The sequence below is a fragment of the Belonocnema kinseyi genome, chromosome 2, assembly GCF_010883055.1.
Source record: "Belonocnema kinseyi isolate 2016_QV_RU_SX_M_011 chromosome 2, B_treatae_v1, whole genome shotgun sequence".
NCBI classification, from domain to species: domain Eukaryota; kingdom Metazoa; phylum Arthropoda; class Insecta; order Hymenoptera; family Cynipidae; genus Belonocnema; species Belonocnema kinseyi.
In genome coordinates this window covers 133615942-133628660 of record NC_046658.1, presented here as the reverse complement: position 1 = coordinate 133628660, position 12719 = coordinate 133615942, and the positions used below count along the sequence as shown (strand labels likewise).

The 12719-nt window shown below is 22.4% G+C and overlaps 1 protein-coding gene across 2 annotated transcripts in view; it reads left to right on the top strand.

Moving 5' to 3' along the window:
* The window catches only part of LOC117167308 (TBC1 domain family member 25), a 65123-nt gene that overhangs the window by 31934 nt on the left and 20470 nt on the right, over nucleotides 1–12719 (top strand). For both annotated transcript variants that reach the window (XM_033352145.1, XM_033352144.1), the window contains exon 6: nucleotides 9679–10060. In XM_033352145.1, coding sequence (XP_033208036.1) covers nucleotides 9679–10060 — 382 coding nt within the window. The remainder of the gene's footprint in view (nucleotides 1–9678; nucleotides 10061–12719) is intronic.

Below are 12719 nucleotides of genomic sequence, written 5' to 3'. Positions count from 1 at the left end.
ATATTAAATTTTTAGCCAAAAAATATAATTTTCAACCCAAAATGAAATAATTAAATTTCCAGTTGAAAACAAATTGATTTTCTACCAAAAAAGGCAAACTTTTAACTAAAGTGATGAATATTTAAGTAAAATGATTAATCTTGAACTGGAATTGATCATTTTAATTTTAATTTATTAACAGGTGTAGTCTTTTTAATAGTAATTTGTAGTCTTTTCAATAGTAATTATATTTAATTAACTGTTTTTAGATATATTTTCAACTAAATTTATAAGCCTACCATGTAAATAGATGATTTTGCAAAGAAAAAGTAGAATTTCTAACCAAAAATATAATAATTAAATTTATAGTTAAAAAATTTAATTTTCTATAAAAAAAGGCAAATTTTCAACCAAAGTTATAAATTTTTAAGTAAAAGGATGATTCTTTCACTGGAATAGATGAATTATAAACCAAAAAGATTAATTTTCATACAAAAATATTAAATTTTTAGCCAAAAAATATAATTTTAAAACCAAAATGAAATAATTAAATTACCAGTTTCAAAAAATTGATTTTCTACCAAAAACGGCAACTTTTCAACCAAAGTGATGAATTTTTAACTAAAATGATTAATCTTCAACTGGAATTGATCATTTTAATTTTAATTTATTAACAGGTGTAGTCTTTTTAATAGTAATTTGTAGTCTTTTCAATAGTAATTATATTTAATTAACTGTTTTTAGATATATTTACAACTAAATTTATAAACCTACCATGTAAATAGATGATTTTTCAAAGAAAAAGTAGAATTTCTAACCAAAAATATAATAATTAAATTTATAGTTAAAGAAAATAAAATTTTCTATAAAAAAAGACAAATTTTCAACAAAAGTTATAAATTTTTAAGTAAAATGATGATTCTTTCTCTGGAATAGATGAATTATAAACCAAAAAGATTAATTTTCATACAAAAATATTAAATTTTTAGCCAAAAAATATAATCTTCAACCCAAAATGAAATAATTAACTTTCCAGTTGAAAAAAATTAATTTTCTACAAAAAAAAGGCAAACTTTCAACCAAAGTGACGAATTTTTAATAAAAATGATGATTTTTTCACTGGAATAGATCAATTTTAAACCAAAAAGATTAATTTTCAACCAAAAAGGTCAAATTTGTAGCCAAAAAGTAGAATTTTCAATCGAAAATGAAATAATTAAATTTTCATTTGAAAAAAAATTTATTTTCTACAAAAATAAAGAAACTTTAACGAAAAAGCTGAATTTCCAAATAAAAATTAAGCAAATTTTCAAATATTTAGTTGAACTTTTGAACATAAAAAAATCAATTTTCAACCAAAAAGTCGAATTTTCAACAAAAAATGAAATAATTAAATTTCAAGTCTAAAAAGCATTAATTTTATATAAAAAAGGCAAATATTCAACCAAAGTTATACATTTTCGACTAAACTGATGATTCTTTCACTGGAATAGATGAATTTCAAACAAAAAAGATTAATTTTTATAAAAAGATTTAACTTTTCTCCAAAAAGTAGAATTTTCAGCCCAAATTGAAATAATTAAATTTCCAGTTAAAAACAAATTAATTTTCAATAACAAAAGAAGGAAATTTTAACCAAAAAGTTCAATTTCCTAATAAAAATAAAGCACATTTTTAAATAATGAGTAGAATTTTGAACTTAAAAAATCTGTTTTCAACCAAGCAGTAGAATTTTCGATCAAAAATGAAATAATTAAATTTCCAATTATTAAAAAATTAATTTTCTACAAAAAAACGATTTCCACCAAAAAGTTGAATTTCCAACTAAAAATAATCGAAATTTTCAATCATTTGATTGAATTTTAAAATTTAAAAAATCATTTTTCAATCAAAAAGTAGAAGTTTCAAACAAAAATGAAATAATTAAATTTCCAGTTGAAAACAAATTAATTTTCTATAGAAAAAAGCAAACTTTCAACCAAAGTGATGAATTTTTAACTAAAATTATGATTTTTTCACTGGAATAAATGAATTTTAAACCAAAAAGATTAATTTTCATAAAAAAAGATTTAATTTTTCGCCAAAAATCAAAATTTTTCGACCAAAGGTGAAATAATTAAATTTTCAGTTAAAAACAAATAAATTTCAACAAAAAAAAGGAAATTTCAACCAAAAAGTTGAATTTCCAAATAAAAATGAAGCAACTGTTCAAATAATGAGTAGAATTTTGAACTAAAAAAATCATTTTTTAACCAAACCGTAGAATTTTCAAACAAAAAATGAAATAATTAAATTTCCAATATGAAAAAACATTAATTTTCTATAAAAAAAGTCAAACTTTCAACCAACGTGATGAATTTTCAAATAAAATGATGATTCTTTCACTGGAATAGATTCATTTTAAAACAAAAAGATTAAATTTGTAGCTAAAAATTAGAATTTTAACCAAAAATGAAATAATTAAATTTTCAGTTGAAAACAAATTAATTTTTACAAAAAAAAAGGAAAATTCAACCAAAAAGTTGAATTTTCAAATAAAAATTAAGCAAATGTTCAAATATTTAGTTGAATTTTGAACTAAAAAAATCAGTTTTCAACCAATAAGCAGAATTTTCAACCAAAAATGAAATAATTAAATTTCAAGTTAAAAAAAAAAATTCTTGTAAAAAGGCAAATTTTCAACCAAAGTGATGAATTTTTAACTAAAATGATGATTCTTTCACTGGAAAAGATGAATTTTAAACCAAAAAGATTCATTTTCATATAAAAAGGTTAAATTTTTAGTTAAAATGTAGAATTTTCAACCGAAAATGAAATAATTAAATTTCTAGTTGAAAACAAATTAATTTTCTACAAAAAAAGGACACTTTAACCAAAAAGCTGAATTTCCAAAAAAATAAATAAATAAAGCAAATTTTCAAATATTTAGTTGAATTTTGAACTAAAAAACTCAGTTTTTAACCAAAACGTATAATATTCAAACAAAAATGAAATAATTAAATTTCCAATTTCAAAAAACATTAATTTTCTACAAAAAAAAGGAAACTTCAACCAAAAAGTTGAACTTCCAAATAAAAATTAAACAAATTTTAAACATTTAGTTGAATTTTGTACTTAAAGAATCAGTTTTCAATTTTTAATTAATATGATGATTTTTTCACTGGAATATATGAATTTTAAACCAAAAAGTTTAATTTTCATCCAAAAAGGTTAAATTTGTAACCAAAAAGTAGAATTTTCAGCCAAAAATGAAATAATTAAATTTCCAGTAGAAAACAAATTAATTTTCTACAAAAAAAGGAAACTTCGACCAAAAAGTTGAATTTCCAAATAAAAATTAAACAAATTTTCAAATAATGAATAGAATTTTGAACTTAAAAAATCTGTTTTCTACCAAGCAGTAGAATTTTCAACCAAAACTGAAATAATTAAATTTCCAGTTAAAAACAAATTAATTTTCTAGAAAAAAAACAACAGATTTCAATCAAATAGTTGAACTTACAACTAAAAATAAAGCAAATGTTCAAACTTTTAGTTGAATTTTTAACTTAAAAAAATCAGTTTTCAACCAAAAAGTAGAATTTTTAACCAAAAATGAAGTAATTAAATTTCCAGTTTAAAAAACATTAATTTTCTATAAAAAAAGACAAAATTTCAACCAAAGTGATAAATTTTTAACTAAAATGATGATTTTTTCACTGGAACAGATGAATTTTAAACCAATAAGATTAATTTTGATACAAAAAGATTGAATTTTTAGCCAAAAAGTAGAATTTTCAACCAAAACTGAAATAATTAAATTTCCAGTTAAAATTAAATTAATTTTCTTTTAAAAAAAAGAAAAATTTTCAAACCAAACTGATGAAGTTTCAACTGAAATTATGAATCTTAACTGGAAAAGATCATTTTAATTTCACTTTATTAACAGGTGTAGTTCTTCAAATGAAATAATAAGAATTTCCAGTTTGAAAAAGTTAATTTTCTTCGAAAAAAGGCCAATTTTCTACGAAAGTATTGGATTTTCAACTAAGAAACAACAAGATACTAAAAAATGAAAAAATTTCAACCATGTAGTTCAATTTAGAAGAAGAAAAAAGATCAATTTTCAATCAAGAATGGAATCATTAACTTTCCAGTATTAAAAAATTCATTTTCTAAAAAAAAAAAGAAACTTCAACCAAAAAGTTGTATTCCCAACTAAAAATAAACCAAATTTTCAATAATTAAGTTGAATTTTGAATTAAAAAAATCATTTTTCAACCAAAAAAGTAGTAATTAAATTTTCGATTAAAAGAATTAATTTTACAAAAAAAAAAATTAACTAAAACGATGAACTTTAAACAAAAGAGTTTCACTTTCAACCCCAAAGTAGAATTTTCAACTAAAATTATGAACATTTAACAGAAATACTTTAATTTTCAACTAAAATAGACAATTTTTCAACCATGTAGTTAAAACTGAAAAGTAAAAAAAGATCTGTTTTCATCCCAAAGTGAAATAATTAAATTTACCATTTTCAAAAAATTGATTTTCAATCAAAAAGTAGAATTTTCAACCGAAACGGAAATAATCAAATTTCCAGTTTAAAAAAACATTAATTTGATTGAAGATGTACAATTTTATTTGCAAATTTTTTTTTTTTTTTGCTTTTTTAAATTTTATGTATTTTGTTACAAATTTGTTTTTTTTTATTCGAAATTAATCTTTTTAGTTACAAAATTCAAGTATTTGGGTAAAAATTTAATTTTTTCAATTTAAAATTTAACTGTTTTTTTTTTAATAAATTATATTACAAATTTGTCTTTTTTTTCAAAGTTCAAGTATTTGGTTAAAAATTTATGTGTATGGTTGAGGATTCATCATTTCAGTTTGTTGAAAATTTCTTCTTTTTCCATTTTAAAATGTAACCGTTCTTTTTTTGTTAAATTTCATTTTTTTAATTTTATGTATTTTGTTACAAATTTGTCTACTTTTATTTTAAATGAATCTTTTTGGTTCAAGTATTTGTTTAAAATATTTCTTATGACTGAGGATTCACAATTTCAGTTGAAAATTGGTTTATTTGATTCAAAACTAAGCTATTTTGTTGAAAATGTTTTCTTTTTTCAATTTAAAATGTCACTGTTTTCTTTTTTGTAATTAAGTTTTCTTTGTTTATGAAATTTTATATATTTTTTTAGAAATTCGTCTTTATTTTCTTTAAAATTAATCTTTTTGGTTTAAATTTTACTTTTATCATTGAGGATTCATAATTTAAGTTAAAACTTCATCACTTTAGTTGAATATTAAATTCTTTTTTCTTTGGTTTTCCAGTACAAAATTCAACTGTTTGTTTGAAAATTGATCGTTTTTTAGTTAAAAGCGCACCTGCTTGTTTTGAAATTTATCTATTTTTTTTAAAAATCGTCTTTGTTAATAGAAAATTAATTTTTTTGGTCAAAAGTTAAACTATCCATATAAAATTCATCTATCTTGAAAAAACTTATACTAAAAAAAAAATCTTGAGATACTGGAAAAAATAAAAATTTGCATAAAAGCGCATGAAATTTTAATAATAAAAAAATAGACTAGTTACGTTTTTAATTTTAAAAAAATATATATTTTTCAACCAAAAAGAAACGAATTAATCAAGAAATTGAGCTGGTAACAGAATAGTTCACTTTTCATCAAAAGAAATACATTTTTAACAAAAAATATGATTTTCCTGCCAAAAAAGTCGAAATAAACAAAAAATTGGTTGAAAATTCATCTATTTTGGTTGAAGATTCATAATTTTAGCTAAAAATTTGTCACGTTGGTTGAACCTTTTTTTTCAGAATTAATTTTTCAACTGATGATTTAATTATTACATTTTGAGTTTACAACTGATTTTTTTAGTTCAAAATTTAAATAATGGTTGGAAATTTGCCTTTTTTTGTAGAAAATTAATTTTTTTTTAATGAAAATTTAATTATTACAGATTTGCTCAAAAACGGATTTTTTTAGTTTAAAATTCAACGTAATGGTTGAATATTTGCTTTATTTTTAGTTAGGAATTCAACATTTTCGTGAAAAAATATTTTTTTTGAAAATTGACGTTTTTGCTAAACATTTTATCTTTTTGTTTAAAAATTAATTAAGATTTCGTCTATACTTATAAAAATAAACAGGGTGGCCACTGTACCAGGAAACGTGATAAGTCGGGCAATGATAGTGAATTAATTTTTTTACCGAAAATTCTTAATTTAAAAATCTGTCACTTAAAAAATTTTCCATTTTTAATTTTTAAGCATATTTTAATTTAAAGAATTTTAAAATGTAGTTTTAGAGGTTCAAACATTTAAAAATTAGAAGCGTTTAAAGTCGCAAGATTCTTGTTAAAAAAAATAACAAACCCTTTGTAGTTGATCAATTGTAAATATAAATTAATTCATGATTTTTAAAATTGAATTTTCTTTATAAACTATTTTGAATTTCAAAATAACTTCTAATTAATATATTTATAACCAAAGGCTTTTAGTAAATTTCAAATAGTATTTCGATCTTAAAATATTTCATTTTTAAAGCATTCCATTTGAAAAATTTCAATTGAGAAAAGGAACAAATACTTAATATTTAGAAATATCTGACAAGAAACAAGAAAACTAAACTTCAAACGTTTCATTTTTAACTTTTCTATTTAAAACAATTTAATTTGTAAGTCAAATTGTTGAATTGTTTAAGAAATATTTAGAAGTTTTGAAGAAACTTAAAATTAATTATAAATTTGAAATGATTTCTCATTTCGAAAAAATTATTTTTGAGATTGTCACCTTTTTTCAGTTGAAAGAGTACAATTTTATTCTAAATTACAACTTGCATACCAAACACAGTTTTTATTATACTTTCCTAATCGACGAATCTTGAACCAAATGATCGAATTTTCAAACAAAAAAGATTTTAAACTGCAACCAGGAAGAGTTGCATTTTCAAAAATAATCTTAAATTTTTTAATTGAAAATATGAATATTTTACAAGCCAGTTTAATTTTGAAGCAAGGAAGAGAAATTTTCAATTAAAAAATATGACTTTTCTAACAAATGAGGATTTTTACACCAAACGGATTGATCTTCTATCCAAAAATACAAGTGTTTAATAAATCAGGTGAAATTTTGATAAAAAAAGATTACTTTTTAAGAAAATAGTTGAATTTAAATTAATTATAAAATACAAATAATTAGCTTTTATTAAAAAAGGATCAATTCTGAATCAAAGAAGATGACTTTTAAACAAAACGGTTAAATTTTCAACCAAATAGTAGAATTTTTAACCAAGAGATGAATTTTTAGCCAAAAGGTGATATTTTTTTAGCAAATAGTTGAATTTTCCGCCCAAAAAGACGAGTTTTAAAGTAAGAGAGAATTTTCAATCCAAAAAGTATCAATATTCGAAAAAAAAAATATGACTTTTTAACAAAATAGTTGAATTCAGATTAATTCTGAAAAATAAATATAATACTTTTAGTTTTGTTTTTTTTTTTTCGTTTTTGATAGAAAGAGCTAACTTTCAATCGAAATATATTTTTTGAACCAAGAGGTTAATTTTAAACAAAAAAGGTGACTTTTTAAGAACTTAGTTCAATTTTCAATAAAATAAATGAACTTTCAAACAGTTGTAGAATTTAAAACTAAACACAAAAAATATGATAATAGACTTTTCAATACAAATTATTAACTTTCAAATATAAAAGGTGAATTTTCAACAACTAAAAAAAATATATTTTTCTACCAAAAGATAAATTTTCAACAAAAAAATATGAATTTTCGGCAAAAGTATAAATTTTTGGAGCAAGAACGGTGACTTTTTTTTTAAATCGTTGAATTTTCACAAAAAGTATGTTTTTTAAGTAAAAAGAGATTATTTATTAAACAAAAATACAATAATAGACTTTTCAAATAAAAAAAATTAATTTTTAATCAAAAAAGGTGAATTTTCAGCCAAAAAATATGAATTTTCAATTTAAAAAAATTAATTTTCTCCCAAACAATATAATTTTTCGTCAAAAAACGATTACTTTTTAACAAAAGATTTTAATTTTCAATAAAATAGTTAAATCTTTAACTAAGTAGTAGAATTTGTATTTTTGGGTAAAAAATTTAATTTAAAATTCGTTTTTTTATAAACAAATTTTTTTAAACTACAATTTCAAATATTTTGTTTAAAAAAGTCAACTGATTCATTTTAAATTAATTTTTTTGTTGTTATTTTATGTTCTTGTTTTTAAAATTAAATTGTTTGATAGAGGATTAGGCTTTTGGACTTGAAAATTCAACAAATTGGTATAAAATTAAACTGTTTTGTAGAAAATTCGTTTTTCTTTTTATTGAAAATTCATTCTGAATGAAAATTTATCTATTCCATTTTTGGTTAAATATTCAACTTTTTTTGTTAAAAATTCAACGTTTTCGTTAAAAAATTATGTTTTTTTGTTGAAAATTCGTCTTTTTTGGTAGAAAATCAACTTTTGTTGAAATGTTGTCTTGTTGAAAATATATACGATTTGGTTAAATCTTTTTTTTTTGTTATTAAAGTTTTGTAGTGGAAATATCAACTATAAAATTTGTTGATAAACATTAATCTTTTTGTTGAAAATTCAAAAATTTGCTTAACATTATCTTTCATTCTTGACTGATCATTTTTTCTTGGTAGAAATTTCATCTCTTTTTGGTTAAAAATGCAACTTCTTAGTTGAAGATTTATCTATTTTGGTTGAGGATTAAACTATTTTGTTGAAAATTAAAAAATTTTGTATGAAATTAAACTTTTTTGTAGAAAATTCGTTTTTATCGTTGTTGCTTTAATTGAAAATTAATTTTTCTCAGTAGAAATTCATCTGTTTAATTTGCTGGTTAAAAATTGAACTTATATGGTTTAAAAATGCAGACTATTCCTATTTTTTTTTTGAAAAATCAACAATTTGGTAACGGATTCATCTATGTTGTTAAAAATTAAATGGTTTTGTAAAAAATGGTTTTTCCTTTTTTTTAATTGAAAATTAGTTCTCAGTGGGAATGTAAATATTCCATTTTCAGGGTGGCCGTTTTAATCAAAGAAAAAAACTTCCGGTCATCTCCCGGTTTACAAAAAATTGCAAAGTGTTTGTTTGTCTTATTTAACATTAGTTTATCACCTATTTGTCACCTATTTAAAATAAAAATGTCGCCTATTCACCTTTTTTGACGACAATAGGTACTGTGATGACTGCGTTTAATTTAAGAAGTGTTCAGTTTATGAAAAAATGTAATTTTTCGAGCTTAAAATTGCGTGAAATGATTTAATTTTAAAAAAATGTAATGCATTAAATAATTCTTCAATTTAGAGCATTAAAAATGATAACTTGGATCTATATTTTTTGAACCGAATCTGAATCTTTGAACTCTATAATTTATAAAATTTTAAAATTTTAGATTAGAGAGTTTAATTCCATTTGAATACAACATTTTTGAATTAAACAATTTTTAAATTTCAGTTTTAAAAGTTTAAAATTCAAGAGCTCCACTTTGAGTGCTTTAATTTGCAAATCCGTTTTTATTACTTCAAATGGAAAATCTTGAGTTTGAATATTTTAATCTCATTGCCCGTGAAAAAGGTTTTCCAACCGGGAAATGATCGCCAATTTTTTATTTTTTTTTATTTTTTAAAACGGCTAGACGGAATTAGTTATAAATAAATTTCGTTCAGGTTTACAACACTACGACCCGGAATTTTACGCCTATCTCAAATCGCACCAAGCAGACGATCTTCTCTTCTGCTATCGATGGCTGCTCTTGGAAATGAAACGCGAATTCGCTTTGGATGATGCTCTGAGAATGCTGGAAGTTCTCTGGGCAGCTCTGCCTGCCTCTCCACCCACAGGCGAACTCAGTCTGGCAGAAGTTCCGTTTCCACCGCCTTCGCCACCTCCAAGTCCCAATGTCAAACAAATTCGGGAAAATGCCTACACGAAAGTCTGCGCAATTCGAAGACAAAGTTCATTGGCAAGCATCGCAAGTACTAAAAAGAGGCAGATGAGCACTGAAGAACCAGCATTGGAAACGACCAGTGAAAACGGTGAATCGAAGAGGTATTTTTTCTGTTTTTGCTATCAAAACAGGGGAAGTAGGGCAATTTTTTTCAAATAAAAATTGAGGAATAAATTGTTTTTAATTAAATAAATTCAGGTAATATATTCCTAAAAGTTCAAGTTAAGATATATTGCATTTTCAACAAAATAGCTTAATTTTCAATCAATAAAGGTGATTTTTCTGTAAGAAAAAGAGATTAATTTGTAACTTAAAGAGACGAATTTTCAACAACAAGGTTGCATTTTTTGCCTAATAGTTGCATATTCAAGTCATGAGGATAGATTTTCTACAAAGCAGTTAAACTTTTAAACGAGAAATAGGAATTTGTGAGAAGGAAATTAATTTTTAGCCAAATAGTTGATCTAACAACCAAAATTTGAAATTTCAAACCAAGAAAATCATTTTTCTACAGGACATGTGAATTTTTAAACAGAAAAAATTAATTTTCAACAAAAAAGTGAAGTTTTAACCAAATAGTGGAATATTCAAACCCTTTAGTTCAACTTCCGACCATGTAGTTGTATTTTTAAATCAAAAAGTTGAATTTTCTTCAAATCAGCTGGAGAATTTTTAACCCGAAAAGATGAATTTTAAACAAAAAAAGTTAATTTTCCAGCAAATAGTTTAATTTTCTATGGAATTGTGTATATTTTCAGTTGAAAATAAGAATCTTATATAATACAGTTGAATATTTAATCCGAGAATAGGAGTTTTCAACAGAAGTTAATTTTCAGCCAAATAATTAAATTTTCTACCAAACTCTTGAAATTTCAAGCGAAAATGATGAATTTTCTTCAAAACACGTGAATTCTTAGCCCAAAAAAATAATTTTTCAACATAAAAGTGAATTTTTAACCCAAAGATATGAATTATCAACTAAAAAGTGATTTTTTAACTCAAAAATATAAACTTTTAAACAAATAAAGTTAATTTTCCAGCAAATAGTTAAATTTTCTATTAAATTGTGTAAATTACAAGCTAAAAAACGAACTTTATACAAAACACTTAAATATTTAACCCGAAAATTTAAATTTTCAACAGAAAAAGTTAATTCTCAGCCAAATAGTGAATTTTTCTACCAAAATGTTGAAATTTCAAACCCAAAAAGTTGAATTTTCATTTTAAGAAGTGAATTTTTAACTCAAAAATGTGTATTTTTAAAGAAGGTTGCATTTTTAGCCTAAAAATATGAATCTTCAACAAAAAAAGATCATATTCCAGCAAATAGTTTAATTTTCTAGGAAATTTGTATAATTTCAAACTACAAATACGAAGTTTCTACAAAATACTTGAATATTCAACCCCCCAAAGAAAAGGAATTTTCAACAAAAAGTGAATTTTTAATTTAAAAAATATGAATTTTTAACCAAAAGATTGCATTTTTCGCCTAAAAATATTAATTTGATACAAAAAAAGTTCAATTTTAACCTAAAAATACGAATTTTATACGAAACAGTTGAATATTTAACCTGAAAATAGAAATTTTCAACAGATGAAGTTAATTTTCAGCCAATAGTTAAATTTGCCACCAAACTGTTAAAATTTCAAGCGACAAAGATCTTTTTTTTTTTTTTAAAGGTGAACTTTTAACTAACATATATGAATTTTTAACCCAAAAATATAAATTTTTAAACAAAAAAAGTTAATTTTTCGGCAATTAGTTTAATTTTCAACGACATTGTTTAAATTTCAAGCAAAAAATACGAATTTTATACAGAACAGTTGAATATTTGACCCGAAAAACAAATTTTCAACAGAAAAAGTTAATTCTCAGCCTAATAGTTAAATTTTCTACAAAACTGTTAAAATTTCAAGCGAAAAAGATGAATTTTCTTCAAAACAGGTGAATTTTTGCCCCAAAAATAGGAATTTTCAACAAAAAGTGAATTTTTAACCCAAAGATATGAATTATCAACTAAACAGTGCTTTCTTAACCCAAAAATATAAGTTTTTAAACAAAAAAATTTAATTTTTCGGCAAATAGTTACATTTTTTACGATATTGTTTAAATTTCAAGCAAAAACTACGAATTTTATACAAAACAATTGAATATTTAACTCGAAAATAGGAATTTTCAACAGAAAAAGTTCATTTTCAGCCAATAGTTAAATTTTCTACCAAACTATTGAAATTTCAAGCGAAAAAGATTAATTTTCTTCAAAACAAGTGAATTTTTAACTCAAAAATATAAATTCTTAAACAAATAAAGTTAATTTTAGAGCAAATAGTTAAATTTTCTATTAAATTGTTTAAATTACAAGGTAAAAAACGAACTTTATACAAAACACTTGAATATTTAACCCGAAAATTGGAATTTTCAACAGAAAAAGTTAATTCCCAGCCAAATAGTGAATTTTTCTACCAAAATGTTGAAATTTCAATCCATAAAGTTGAATTTTCATTTAAAAACGTGAATTTTTAACCCAAAAATGTGTATTTTCAAAAAAAGGTTGCATTTTTAGCCTAAAAATATGAATCTTCAAGAAAAAAGTTCACATTCCAGCAAATAGCTTAATTTTCTATGAAATTTGTTAAATTTCAAGCTAAAAATATGAATTTTTTACAAAAAAGTTAAATATGCAGCCCACAAATAGGAATCTTCAACAGATGAAGTTAATTTTCAGCCAATAGGTAAATTTTCTACCAGAATGTTAAAAA